At 38.4% G+C, this 15,928-nt stretch overlaps 1 protein-coding gene across 2 annotated transcripts in view; it reads right to left on the bottom strand.

Annotated features, from left to right (window-relative positions):
• The window catches only part of LOC121320634 (Nance-Horan syndrome protein-like), a 134,238-nt gene extending 119,178 nt beyond the window's left edge, over positions 1–15,060 (bottom strand). For both annotated transcript variants that reach the window (XM_041259142.1, XM_041259141.1), the window contains exon 1: positions 14,282–15,060. In XM_041259142.1, the coding sequence (XP_041115076.1) occupies positions 14,282–14,561 (280 nt within the window). In that variant the 5' untranslated portion in view covers positions 14,562–15,060. The remainder of the gene's footprint in view (positions 1–14,281) is intronic.
• Positions 15,061–15,928: the final 868 nt, after the last annotated feature.

Raw genomic sequence — 15,928 nt, forward strand, 5'->3', positions numbered from 1 at the left:
CCACTGCTCCTTGTCTGGTTCAGTATTACTCATTACAAAAGGGACTTGAAAGAAATCTCTCCACATTTCTTATTTAACCGGATCATCTTTAGAACTGTAAAGCTAAAGATTTTTCTTTTTTTTTTTTTTCAAAACATCCTAGTGTGCCAGTAACCATATAGAATTCTGTTCTATTCAGCTGGCTGTTCCGAATAAATGCAGGGAATTCCGCAATGCGGAACCACAAGCGAGTACGTTACACTCTGCCTTTTCTTCTTGGCGGTAACATGCAGATCTTATTAAACTGAAGCTGCTTACAACCAAGGTCATTCTCAGGGCTTTGACAATATTATTTATATAAGAAACACTTCTTTCCCAACAGTGGATTGCGTAAGTGTATTCACTGCAAACAAGTGAATGCCTCAGTGAGCAACTCCTTGTCCAAACTTGTGAATAATTATACTACTGCTAAGTCTGTACGATCAGTTAATCTTTAATTTCATGAACAGAACTGAACTATTGGACCATTACTCTTTTGCTCTTTTCCAGCATTACTTTTTCTCTTACAGGTGAAGCAAATTCTCTAGCCAAATTGTGTCTTCTTGATCCATCAGCTTGCTGACAATCATATTGTGAACAGTTTACAGCTCCTGTGAATAACTGTGTTCCAAACCAATGGTTTGTTCTCAGCGCCTGACTTGTTTTGCATTTGCTAGTCACTCATCCATTAAACGTTTTTTTTTTCTTCTTAAAACAGTTCAGATTAACTGCCATGTGGCTGGCCACCCCACAGTTCCAAGCTGATGGAAACATTTTCTCTTCAAAACAGTAAGGCACTGCTACTTCTCACTAGGTGGCATGATGAGGGGCGCTGGAATGAGGGGTGCTGGGGGAGCGGCAGAACCCTCTGGCATGAAGTACAATGATAATCCTGCTAGTTTGGTGAATCTTATGAGCTGCATATGCAGTGCACTATGTCTTTTTACGTGGCTTTTGAACACAAACAATAAAAGACCAATCAGCGCTGCCTGTCACAACAGGGGCGGGATATTTTATAAATCGCAGGGTTGCAATCTCACCAGAGACGCTTATTAGCTGGAACACATTAGAAGCTTGTGCTGTATACAGCAGAACAGTTATCGAAAATGTCCCTAAAAAAAGAATGTCAGATTTTTTTGTAAACTCTTCAGTCGCACCACCTGCTAAAATCAGCTCATGTAAATGCTGCTAACTGGGGTGCTGCTTTGTGGAGCAATACTGAAAACGCACGATGAGTGACAACTGTGGACGCGGTAGATGCCCATTCTCTCATGAACAAATTAATCAGCATGACACCGGAGAGCCTTATAAGTAAACATTTCTAAATTGCAGTACAGTGGAACGAGTGTGTGTGTGTGTGTGTGTGTGTGTGTGTGTGTGTGTGTGTGTGTGTGTGTGTGTGTGTGTGTGTGTGTGTGTGTGTGTGTGTGTGTGTGTGTGTGTGTGTGTGTGTGTGTGTGTGTGTGTGTGTGTGTGTGTGTGTGTGTGTGTGTGTGTGTGTGTGTGTGTGTGTGTGTGTGTGTGTGTGTGGTAGTGACGTTTCAATACACCAGTCGAGAAAGCTTTTTTTTTTTTTTTTTTTTTTTTTTTTTTTTTTTTGCAATGTGTTTATATAATGGATCTCACGCGTGCAGATATTGGGAGCGTGTTGTAGCGTTTAAATTCATTTGAATTAAACATAGCAATCTTCAATGCTTACCGGCTGTTAGCACAGCCGAATATCCGAAGCAATATTCAAACAGAGCTGCTTATCGGCAATATCAAGAAAGAACAAAAAGTACCGTGACAGAGATATTAAGAAAGCAGAACCAGGGAGGCAGGGACTTCTAGAAGCCATCAGTTGCAGGTTACTGTACATTTACTTACATTTTTTTTTTTTTTTAAGCTTTGTATGGAAATGGTTTATAGCAAACCGCATAGCAACATGTGTATTTGTAGCTTAATTAATCTCGTTTACGTTTGCTTACTTTTAAAGCAAAAAAAAATGCCCCATGTTTAAAGGAGCTTGGTGTTGTTTTTGTCCACTAACCTATTTATGGATGTGTAAATGTTTTTTCTATCGCAAATCCGACTTTTTCACATATCCGCCTATATACCAGTACACAGGGGGTCGGCTATGCGACGTTGTACTGTACTGAAGTGGATTATAGCATTATTTATACGATACTTTTCAATTTGTTTGCTGTAAACGTTTTATGGTAAGCATGCTGTAAATATTGTAGCAAGGCCTGTGATTAAAACATTTTTAGTTATATAGATAAACAGTTGTTGATGCTGCTTCATTTTATACCGAGGTTACAGTTTTGTTCAATGGCTTTCAGCAGCCCCAGTGTCAGGGCATGATGTCTTTAAAATTATGGGCACAGCTGTGATACCCATCTTTGTATCTTTTTTTCCCCCTGCTTTTGGCTGACTAGGAATGCTGATAAACTGTAGTGACAGAATGCTTGTTACTGTTGCATTAAAACAGTTTCATTTCAGAAAAGTTATTATAGGAAACAGAAACAGATAACAGTGCACACTTAAGCCAGCCTGGATTATAGTTCCCAATAGGTAGTTTCAAAACAACGTGGAATTCAATTCCTGATGATTTAGGGTTTGATCCATTGCAGATGGAATAGGGTCGAAATCAAGATGCAATATCTGATTACATCAGAATGTCTAAGGGCTGGTACCTTTTAAGTTATTTAAAAAGAGTAAGTGTGCTGGTCACTCGTGCATTCCTGTGCAACTTCAGAAACAAACTACAGAAGTTAATATATTACATTAACTCCATTTTAAATCTCACAGTATGGATCGTTTTGTCTTTATAAATGGGTGCTAATTTCCAATTTCTGTCAGCTTCATGTTCATGCTATTTAACATGTTAGAAATGGTATCTGGCGACACACAGAAATGGCTTTATTTTTGTAGCATTTTTGGGTTTATACTCTGTTGCTGAGGAGAGGCATGTCCTTTGAAAGCCTGCAGTGGTGTAGTATAGAATGGTAAAAGCATAGCAAAGCATGGAAGAGGAAGGTAAAGGTATAGTATATGAAGCACAGGCAAATAAGTTCAATAAGTGGGATAAAGGATGGGGGAAAGTGGTTCATAATTATACATTTGGTCATTTATTATTTTGTGATTCAATAATTGAATCATTTAGTTAATTAATGGTTAGATCATGTACTCTACACACACTACCCATCACCAATTCACCTTAGTATTTCATGCTTTTTTATAAGCAAAAGCCGAAATAACAACTGAGAACATAGAACAAAGTAAACTGCAAAAGGGATGGGGAGGGGTTGGAATAGATTTTCTGTACGGTGACAGTGTGTTGTAACATGGAAACATACTCATTGTCATAAAACACACCAACTAATAGAGCACAAAAAGAACCAACACCACAATAAATGGTATGGCAATCCCAGAAAAACAGATTTTGGCAAATTTGCAATTCTGCTGTAGAAAGAAACATTCACCACATATTAAATCTGGAAGGTGCAGATACCAAATGACAAGGTCCCATTATATGGGCACCATTGGTCTCAAGGAAGGATCCCATTCTAGAGACAACATAAAAAATAACAGCAGAATACAGCATTTTCACGGGGACCATCAGCTTGACATTGAATTCTTTAGGAATCCCTGTACTCTATATGGGGTGCATTATGACAATAGGATACATGTTCATCTGAGGATATTAACATGGTACTCCACTGGGGGTGTTGCTCAGTATTAAGGTTAACAGGATTCGGGAGTGCATGGGACTGTAGTAGGGCAAACAAAAACAGACAAACAAATAAAAAACAAACAACAAGTCACACTAATATATATATATATATATATATATATATATATATATATATATATATATATATATATATATATATATATATATATATATATTAAAAAAACAGCTCAAACAGACAAGCATGAAATATGTACCTATATCCCTGATCCAGTTATGTATGCCATCTCATACTCCAGCTGCTGTGAGATGCATTGGTTCGGCTATGATTGGAAAAGATGCACTTTGCACAGGTATCTGAAATTCTTTCATCTTGACACTTACACTCAACAGCCCATTTCAGGACATATAAATATTACACCTTCAGACTGCCAAAAAGAACTGGGCCAAGCACATATCCACCACAAAAACTTAATTCAAACACTATTCCCATGCCAAACCTAAATGTCTTGGATTTATAAGTCTGAGTGGTACAATAGCAGAGATAATAACCTTATAATAGTGTCAAATGCTTCACCAGCAGCCTAATTTAAAAGTACAAATTTTCACTGGCTGAAAACCAGATGAGTTTCTATTGTATTGACATCTTTTCTTGCAGTTGGAGGAGGGGGAGGTTTCAAATGACCACAGACCTAACAGGTTACTAAACATATGGCTTTTTGAGGCAAACACTGTTGTTTAAAACCTCCAGTTCATAGGTTAAATTCCTTTTACTTAGTTTATGCACTCAAATTAGACACAAATATTGTATGGAAAATGGAGACCCAGTTTACAATTCAGTGACAGCTCAATAGTTTGAACTTTGACCCCACGGTCAAACAGTAAACTCAGAAGGGATCAGCATCCAGGAACTCCTAGCTTCCAATACTAACCACTAAACTATAAGGCCTGAAAACGGAATGACAACAGGGGGACTAGATGGAAGGGAGTTAGCAACAGGTTTGGTTTAGGCAGTGCTTCCACGAAGCAATGCTTATTCAAAGTCCGACCAAGCACTGTTATTAAACCTTTCCATGACTTCACTGAATTCACACAACTGGTGTAATATGAACTCTCTGGGCCTTACATAATAAAAACAACACTTTATAAAAAGCATATAAGATGAGAAACAAAGCTATCTGCCATGTCCACGTGGTGTGTGGAATGCTGAGGTTGGAGAAGGTGGAGGGGGCAGGTTGAGTGTTGTTTTTAGATTCAGAACCTGCTTTGCCTCTTATGCCATACACTTTGTTTGTTCTTGTTTTTTTTTTGTTTTTGTTTTTTTATTACAATAGTGGTTCTAGTTTGCGAGGAACTAGAATCTGGCACATTTCCAGCTATCCAGACTATCACTCGGAAGTGCAAAGGGGTTACTCTCCACTGAATGTTGTGGTTTTTCTTATGCAATCAACCAAGTAACCCTACCCCTACTGACAAGCTTTGGATTCATTAGCAAAAATCAAGTTACAAGTCTTACCAAAATAAACTGAAACAAGTACCTCAGGGTCAATCTGGCAGTGCTTGCAGTTAGCTCCATGTCAAGAACGAGACCTGTCTAAACACAAGATACTGTGAGCAGTGGCTCTGGGGGGGTGGGGGAGTTTGATGGATAGGGAAGGTGTTGGTAGAGTCACCACTGAAGTCAACTTAGGAAAGCTACTAGTAGATAACTGAGTAAGATCCAACTGTGACTTGTTCTGCTAATCTACAATCTTAACTTAAAAAATAAGAAAAGCACACATTTTCAGGCAAGACTGTTGTCCCTAACACCGATCTAAATTTACTAAGCATTAGTGCAAATGAGTGTAACAACAGCTTGTACTGCTACTGTAGAAATACAAGCCAAAATCCACTAAACTTACTGTACAATAAAACGTACCCAACCCAAGCTCCATTCTGCTTATTATGACTAACTCATAAATGCCAATTGTACTATTCAATCAGAGTAACAACTCAGACATTTTCCAGGGTTGTTCTGAAGAACCCAGGACTGTACCACCCGTGTACCTCACAAGATAGTATCACCAGAGTGGACAGTTAGCAGGCTCTTGGCTTTGAAGTCATCTCTCGTCACCCAGACTAATATCAGAAGCAGATAGCGCCCCTGCCAGCCCAGGGTGTCTAATTCTGATTACATGGAGATTGCGCAGGATCTGAGGGAGGCAGATCTCTCGTAAGTGGCGTGTCACTCTGAACTCCACTGGACGCTGTGAAGGTTCTCATGGAGAAATCAAGCTCCTATCCACAAACACACACACACACACACTAGACCACCACTGTGAGATATTGGAATGTCCTAATGATAGCATAATCATATCCTTTCAGTGACCATTTTGTCCCATCAACCACAAAACTATTCAAGGATAGTGTAGTGCCCTAACAGCTAAAACATACTTTACAAGCAAACTGTAATCATATAACTCACAAAAGGCTATAGAATAGAATTATATGGTATTCTTTTGGAAAAAAAAAAAACTTTTTCAAGATGAGGACCACCTCTGTGTTTATGGGGGATTTTCTTTTTGGCAATTGCAAATGGTAGCTTGCGGTTACATTTTAGCAGCATGAGCAGCATTCCACAGTCTTCTGAATAGGTGGATAGCTACATAGCCACTAGAATGTTGTTGGGAGTCACAAAGCTACCTTGATACGATTATGTGTTATGTGTAGTGCAGATAAATAGTGTTGAGTGTGTGAAAGTGTGTAAATGTAGACTATTCATTTGGAGATTTTTTCACAGTTATATAATCGTAAACAAATATGTGACTAATTTATATCCTCAGCTACAGCTGTAAATACTAAATCATGAAAAAGTAAATCACCATGACCTACACCAACCGTATTTAACATCGGCAGAATATGATACTCACAATGAGATGGCTAAAGAAAGTCCGGAGCAGTTTTCATCACAATTGTAACATGCCGGTGGGTCACTGCAGCACAGGAAAGAAAACTTTCAAATCATAGCAACGTAACTTCTGATTGCATTCTTTTTTAAACCACAGAGAGAGATTACAATTAGGATTTCAGGTTAGATACGTTATGTTTTAGTGATCGTCTGCCATGTCATTTGCATTACAGAGTTACAGTGAGGGGAATGTTTGCTATTCTGTTCCAAAAATGTATTTGCCATTCAAAAAAAGTGCCTAAACAAGACAGTGGCATAGAGCAAAATAGCTACATCCACAGCGTCTATCTTCTGCATACATGAATAATTGTGTGTATTTAAACAAAGAATATGAAGAACTTGTACAGACTGCATCCACGAAGCAGTGGCAACGTGAAAAGATTGATCGTGGCTTAATAGAGAGTTGGCTCAGCATTAAGCTTCCCTTAACCCTTCTTAGAGCTATAGCCCAGCACACTGTGTGGATAAACACTGTGGTGCTTAGCTTATAAACCTTCAGCTGAGAGCCAATCTAAGTGTCCTCACGTACAGGAACTGTTCACACATATGGAAGGTCCTCTTAATCTCACACTACATTAATCTATACAGTTCTCTACAGCAGGAAAAGCCAGTTTGCCAATCAGAAGCAATTTGAAATGGAAAACGCACACATGTGTATACCCTAATGCAATTTTAAAAGTGGTGTAAGGGCTTTAGGAGTCTATGATAACAGTTTGGATGAAAATTCAAACACGTTATCAAGTTACCATGAGCGTGATAACTTTTGTTTTTAAACCAGCCTGGCGACAGGCGCTTTTTAAAACTGTTCATATGGAGTATGCTGATCATTGAACCTGAAATCAACCCATAGGTGGGCTTTCACCCTAAAGTAGGTAACAGTTGACATGAATAAAGGCTGGGAATATTTTAGTCCATACTGCATACAAGTATGTTTCAGTTTCTTACGTGTATGTTAAAGTGTGCTACAGGCAATCGGCGCACAGTGCTCTGCTGAAACATTGCTTGCAAATATTCTTCTGCAATAGTTTAAATACAAATTGTGCCCAGGCTAGCTAAATCTTCCATACATCATCTTAGTCCATTTCCAAAGCTTTATTTCTTATTCCGTACAGTACAGGCAGCTCATTGCACTCTGCCACTGACCCCTGATACCCTGCCAGCTATGCTTTTTTAAATATCGCCATTTATTTTGTATTATTTTCCTATCAGGTTAGCTCCATGTCAGTCTCCGGCACGGATCTTAAAAATAAGCATGTCCTGGAAGTGACCCGCAGAAGACAGCAAACAATGCAAAGGAAGCGCATCTCCGCCACTGAAAAGGAGTTATGGCAATATTTCACTCTGCTTTCAACTGCAAATACCATTCAGCTGCGGGATAAGAAAATGAGTAGGCATACACATTCTGAGGTTAACTCCTTGTAGGTTGGGATTAAACCACACAGCCAGATCTTCGTTCTCTCCAAATTTGACACCTCATTGTTATGAGCCTGCAGGGCCACATTTGCAGCTTTTAATTTAATACGTGCTTAAAGACACCTTGGGTAATGAGAACATATTTCTTTTCTTTTTTTTTTTAATAAAAAAAACAAGGAAGAGTGATCTGGTTTGAAAAGTTGTTTGTATTAGCTGCTACAAAGTATTTCTGTTGCAAATAAATGAAAACAAAAAAAAAAACAACTTTAAAAATGCTCTTGAAAAATTACCAGACGGTCCTCTGCTAAGCATGGAAGAGACAGTAGTTTTCTTTTTTTTTCTTTTTTTTTGTCAAGGACTGGTCACACTTATGATCAAAGAAAGAGCAGGAATATGCTGCCGATCTCTACGTGCGTTGAAGGGTATATTGGAGGGATATTTACGCAGCGGTGGGATAATCACACCAGCTGTTTTACAAACACCAAACATGTCTGCGTACCGTGCCAATGAGAAGTGCGTCAGAACACACACCAGTAACTTTAACCACTTGATTACAACACAGTGGGAAAACAATCTGCATTCTCTCAAAACTAATCAATGGGACATTCTCAGTTGTAGAGGGGGTTTGGGTTACCACTAACTGTAGGCTAAGAAACTCAATAATATTGAGAATGACAGCTATTACAACACACTAAAATGCAAACAGAACAGATTGGTTGACTGTAAAGCAGCTTAGTCTCTTCATACATGATGCCATGTCAGGTGATTTTGGGCAATATTGAGAAGTTAATGCAATAACACCTATAGTGCAGGCTATACTGCAACAACCCTATAGCCCACGGTTTTGGTTTTCAAGATTAGTAGCAGCACAAAGTGAGCCAGAGTAACTGTTTTTTTGAGGCTTTTGTTTCAGTTGCACTTACACTGCATAGTCCTATTATAATTTAATTTAGGAGTAGTTTTTCAAACATTATTTATTTAATTCACTTTGACCTGACACGTATGACCTGAATTCAAAAGTGTATATACTTGCAGAGTGGCTAAAAGCCTTGAAAAGCTCTCAATGCATAATCCTAAAGTTGGATAATCTATGGCTCAAAGGCCTGTCTACACTCCGGTCATAAGCCGACAGATGCCTTCCAATTCCAGAAAAGACAGTGCCTAACGCCTTGAATCAAATGAAGAAAAGACAGAGCCTAATGCCTTGAATCAAATAAAGAAAACACAGTGCCTAACGCCTTGAATCAAATAAAGAAAAGACAGAGCCTAATGCCTTGAATCAAATGAAGAAAAGATGGAGCCTAACGCCTTGAATCAAATAAAGAAAAGATTGTTCCTTGGCACCATGAATGCAGAATGAACAGTGCTGCAGAGCCAGCATCATTAAGAATCTTGTGGATTCAAGTTATCCCCAATATGACATCACAGAATTCAGGCCCCCAGTTCTATGTCACCCTCTGTTAATTATTATCTAAAGATAATAACTAAGGGAACCCCACTCAACAAGGTCCCATCTCCGTGGGGGAGCTGGGCAGTAAAGCTCAACTGGAAGAATAGTGAGGTCAATACAGTGACAAGTGTGGTTGTCAAGGTACAATACAGCCACAACTAATATACAGTCTCCCCTATAAGCCTTTAGACTAATAATCCCAAAACTCAGCTTGGGTTGCCAGACATCTTGGAAAAAAAAGAAGAAGTACTGTATAAAAAAATCTCCCACCTAATTTGGCAACATAAAATAATGTGGATTGCATGCTGAAACGTATGTAAATTGTTTACTTGCAAGACCTCCTTTTAATATCCTAGAGACATGTGGCTAATATAGAAACCCCTGCACTTACAAGGAAAGCACTGCCATAATGTGAATTGTTTTATTGCATTAACATTTTGTATTGCTAACTGTAAGCACTGACTACAATAGAGCACTCGGCTTGCATTTGTCTTTCAGTGCACATCCCTTTTAAAAACGTGCCCCACTCACCATCTTTACATTTATTGCCGAACAATTACCGTTTTCTATTTCCCGACTCCAAGGTTGGGTAGTTACAGTAGGAGTTTACTTTTTATTTTCTTCCCTTTTGCTTAACAAAGTACAATCTTCAGAAAATGTTTGTTCGTTTCTTGTACTGTAAATGTAAAGGCTTATTTAAATGACAGATATTTCTTCACTGGCAAAATATGCCCTTTTATTACTGATTGGTTAAACAATCTACTATAATAGAGCATTCTCAGTGGTTAATACACAAGCCTTACTAATCTGGTGGTTGTGGTTTTTTTTTTTTTTTTTTTTTTTATAAAACAGTAAAAAAAATTGGAACCAACACTAGAAAAATACATTTTAACAGAAATAAAAATCAATGTTATGTGTGTGCAGCCTTAAACGTTTTGTCATTTATTTTTTTCTGACGTTACAAGTAGTAGGGTTGTTCTGGAAGAGTTTCTTTTTTTTAAGTTTTCCTTTTAAGTTTGTAAAGGAAACAGCGGACAAGACTGAAACACAGCAGATAAATCAGACAGAAAGGGCATTTACTTACGCATTCCGCAAAACAATCTCCCAAGAAAAGCGCATGTTTGTTTGCTTGTTTTGGCTATCAAACGAGACACAGCGAGCAAAAAAAAAAAAAAAAAAAAAAAAAAACGATTCATGTGTGGTACAGTACAACTAGACATCATAATTACCAGATTCTAAATAATACAGGGTTTACGGGTCAACAAGTCTGCGTGGAGATAAAATCGCTGGTTATACTTTCTAAACAATCTCTTTATTTAAGAAATCCCAAACACCCAAAACATTACCTATCACATTGTATTGCGTAGTGTACATCAGCAAAATAAACACTTAATGAAACATAGCAGAAAGCAACAGCATGAGTTGTTCCAGGAAGTATGCAATCCCAGATTTGCATATTAAATACAGTGTTGCAAAGGGCATGTTCTGCAGCTCTCGCATTAAAGCAATGCTGTACAAACCCTGAGGTAAAAATCTGCAGTGCCACTAGCATGGAAGAGACCGTAAAAACGAAAGACAAGCACAGTCACACCGTCACTCCCATCCACTGTGTTTCAGAAATAACTTTTTATATGATGCCGTTTAATCCAAATGGGTCAACCCAAACCCTCATATTTAACATTACAGTCATAATAATAACAATTACAAAAGGCTCTTTCGTAGTTTACCAGTAGTTAACAGTTACCACACACATTTGTTTACCTAACTTTATGCTTATGAAAACTGCTGTAAAGCAGCTGAACTAAAATAAATATGCTTAAAGCTAAGAAAGTACTTACTCATTTGTTTGAAAACGGTAAGGCACAGGCTTTGCTATGTAATTATTTAGACAGATAAGGGGGAGGAAGTTTCTGAAGAACTCTGGAGTGACTCCTATAACTAAGGACTGGGCCTATTCACAAAGCTTTAAAATGTGAGTTATTTAAAGACAAGTTTTTTTTTTGTTGTTTTTGTTTTTTCAGGTCTGCCTTGATGGATTTAATAACATTATGCAATATTCTCTAAGCTCTTTACTTCAAATTGACAACAGCTCTTTTTTTTTCAAAAAATATGAAGAAACCAGAAATAAACAACAATGCAACAGTCCTAATGAGATGCAATCCTCACAACAGTTCTGTTAACTCATGAAGTAACATAATTGTCAAAAAACAGTCTGCACATCACCAGGTTAGAGTTCTAAGGCCAGAGTATCCCAGGCTCTCCCATCTGGGCCAGTTCAAACATGTGACCAGTAGTTCAACAAAATGAAGAAATTCAGGGCTGCATTTTGTTTGAGTACTGTAACCACTGCATCTTGCGCTGTCATGCACTTGCTATATAAAGCCCTTTGAAATATTGCAGTGCCTGCAATATGTTATCGTAAAAGTTAAAGATTATTATAAATAATTCGTATTGGTGTTATTTCTTATTAAGGGCATATTGCTGCACATGCACAGCCCAGTGCCTGTCGTGATGGGGCAGTTTAGTCTCCTTTTAATACAGGGCCAGTTGTTTGGTGCTGTAGTTAATTGTCCACCGAAATGAGTACTACACAACTCATTTCACTTGTGAAAGCCAGGTTTGAACACAGTCCTCTGGAAGTGAAAGAGCCCCCAGCGTGTTTGTTATGTGATCAAGGAGGGCTGTATGCTGCACAGCCAATGGAAAAGAAGCCTCCGTCTGACGGCTTTGACTCCTGATTTGCCATGTCCCCCCCCCCCCCCCCCCCCCCCCATTTTACCCCCCCCCCATAGCACATGTGAATAGTTTAACAAGCCACCCCACCCCCTCATGAGGTATCTCACCTAGTGGAAATACCTTCCTTAACTCCCAGAGAAATTGAGGGTCTTAGTATATAACGACCTATTATATATATTATATATATATATATATATATATATATATATAGCAGAGAAGCCAAATCCTCAACACATCAAGTTTCAATCAAACTGAAGCGTAACAAACCTTACAGCACATTTGTAAGTATATATACAGTACAGTATACAGTGCAAGACCTTACATTACATACATTTAAATGCAATTTGTCACATTGCAACAGCAGAATAAAATAGCAGGCCCCACTGACAGTAATATGTAATGTACTGTATATATTTCCATATGGAGAAAGATTAGCCTTCATTTGTACTGGATCTTAAACAGTAGAAGGGTGAGATGGCTCCCTTATTCAGCTTCTTATTGTAACCCCCCCCTCCCCAAGGGTCTAAGTCCCCATCTTCCCACAATCTGTTTGGAAAGCCTGAAGTAGGTTTACAATATGTGATAGCCAACAATGGGTTACAGACTTCATCTCTATAGAAAGTATCCATTTAGTATCCCTATTAAAAACGGTATCTATCTGATGTATATTTCTGCCTCAGCTGCAGTATTGTGTGTCACTGTGTATCAGATCACTGTGGATGCTTAATTTGCATCTGGACCCTGAAGCAGAACAGAGCACCGCTGTAAAACTTGACACATTGTAATGCAACCAAGCCATTGCTTACAAGACAACTGCACGTCTAATTGTGTTAAGTCTCACATTGTAATACCTATAATGTATTTATTTACTGGGGGGGGGGGGGGGGGGGGGGGTATAGTGCAATGTACGTTGAATGGTCCAATTTTCATTCCAGATGTAATTTGCTATTTGTGTTACTGTCGCCTGGAACATGTACTGTATGGTGTATACATCATTATATCATTAAATAGTTCTGGACTGGAATCATTTGAGTTTTCACGCAAGGCATTGCAGTAGGTAGGGGTATGTCTAAGGCAATCTTAAATACAGCCAAGTATTAAATAACGTTAACCTCATCCTCTATGGCCGACTATGAATAATGACTACCTGTTATAAACTAGTGTTTTTTTTTTTTTGTTTGTTTGTTTGTTTTTTTTTAACTGTGTTGGACAATTTGTACAGCTAAAAATAACCACCTGTCCACCAGATTAGCATTTTTCCAAATCTCGAGTTGGCCTTAAAACTGCAGCTAATATTTATTTACTATACTGTTGTTGTATATATGTACTGTTTCGTTTATTAATTGAGAGACTTTCCATGAATAGGGTAAATATACGGAATATCAATTCTTATCTAGAGACTGAATATATATGCACGCGCCGCCCTCGAAAGATTGTTTTTCTCTGCACTGAATATGTTTATGAATGGAACCAACACCTCGTACAGCCAGCTTGCTTAAAAATATGTCATGATTCCGCAAATCGAAGGTCAAAATCATATTATTATTATTATTATTATTATTATTATTATTTCAGCTAGCTACCTGCAGGAATAAGAGGGTTGTTGGCATGGTACTAGCACAAATGCTAAATGCAAAATACCGGTGCCACTGCCATCAGCGCTGTAAGCTATACACGCCCCCCTTATCCCGCGCACACAAATGTTTTATTAATAGCTTCATGATCCCCTATAATAAGCATTTGATTGTTAGTATGATTATGCATTTAGAACAAATAACATATTATATAATAGGTCCACCGGGGCACTGCGATTATAATTATAATAATATGAATATAGGCGAGGAATTAAAGAACGACTCCCCTTATTTTTCTACAACCAGTGTTTTTCCTGGGATCACTCCCTTAACCTCAGTTACCTCTCACAGGTTGAAGGACTTCTATTAAAGAAAGCTGATCCAGAACGCAATTAATAAAGAATGACATCATAAATTTTACAAAGTTCAGAGGAAGGGGTAATATAGAAATGTCACAATAAGATACTCACGCACTGCCTCCTGTTTGGGATCCAGGCTGCCGGCAGTTTGTTGAATTTTGCCGATTTTGCTTTGCAATACCCAGACCCGCTTGTGAGTGAACATTATCTCATTTTCCAGCTCCTGAAATAAGGAACAGGCGTGTTTAGCAAGGTCTGAGAGCTGTCTGAGGGTCCGGGATAGCGACACATTATTGACCGTGCTAAGATCTTCAAAAAGCAAACCCTCATCATTGGGAATAGCATGCCTACACAGTAACTGGGGTTCCACGTTCCTCTTGGCAAATGGCATTTTTAAGTAAAAATTAATCCCCCTCAAAAAAAAAGAATACAAAAAATTAGATCCAGAAGAAGAAAAAATGTTCAGCTTTTTCCTCAATCCGAGATTCCCGAATGGTGTGCGTTATCCCCCATCATTTCCCAAATTTACTGTAATGCTCACTCAGTTTGAAAGTAACGCTGCCTGCCTGCCTCCTTACTCGCTGCTACTCTGGTTATCGGTTGCCTTTCGTAGCTCAGCTTCAGTGCTCAAAAGTAGAGGTGGTTTTAAAGGATTTCGCCAAAACACGGAGACAGGATTAGGCGCTGGATCTGGATCGAGAATGATTCTGCTCCATCCGGCATGGAGTCAATAAAATGCCAACATCTTATATGGCAATGAACAGATTCCGAAAAGTGAAGCGATGAGTTAAGAATCTGGCACAAAAAACACCGGTAATATTCCTGCACAAGGCGAGGTGTGTTTGCAAACAATTATGTTATTTTCATTTTATACTGTTTTTTTTCTTTTCTTTTTTTAAAGACAGTTTCAATCCTTTTTTCTAAATAATTGAAACCGGTTTTGCAGGAACTGTTGCCATTATTATATTATTTTTGGTATGATGTTTTGTCATGTAGATAATAGATACTGAGTCATGACACATGAGACCTGTGCGATCTTTTTTTTATTTTGAGGAGGTATTAACCTTTTTTTTTTTTTTTTTTTTTTTTTGAGGTCAGAATGTTTCTTCTGCAGGTGTGTAAAGTGATACCCTTGAACTTAGTTTTATGTGACAAAAATAATTTGAAGTCATACATTTTTAAAAATATTTGTAAATGTATATTGGTGTGCGTGTGTGAACAACCCATACATATTGTACTGTACATACTGTAAGAGAAATACATTGATACAGTAATTACATCCCTTATTCCATTGTTCCCACTGTCAGGCCAATCACCTTTTTTCACGCACCAAACCTGAACAACCAGTCTACTGAAGAGAGGACTCCATCGGGTGAACCATCCCCCGTGCACTGCAGTGCCAGTGCAGTGCTCCTTGTCACCCTCCCAGTCAAAACAGGCAACTTGACATGAACAGGATTCCAACCAGCAAACTCCTGTGCACATGATGACTCCATCAGCCCCCCACCCTGTAGTGCTTTTACTAGACAAGCTCCTCTTTTGAAGGCATGCAAAGGTGTTAGCTGCATTGGAACACCCTAATCCCAAATAAAACTCTAGCCTTGCTAATGAGACAATGGTGCCAATTCGAATAAAACTCCAGCCTTGCTAATGAGACAATGGTGCCAATTTTAATGATATAAACAGTGGCAGATCCCTTGATCCCTCCACTCTCAAATTTAGAAACCTCCTTGTATTCTGGGGATATAAATAAAGGGT

The sequence above is a fragment of the Polyodon spathula genome, chromosome 9 (genome assembly GCF_017654505.1).
Source record: "Polyodon spathula isolate WHYD16114869_AA chromosome 9, ASM1765450v1, whole genome shotgun sequence".
NCBI lineage: Eukaryota > Metazoa > Chordata > Actinopteri > Acipenseriformes > Polyodontidae > Polyodon > Polyodon spathula.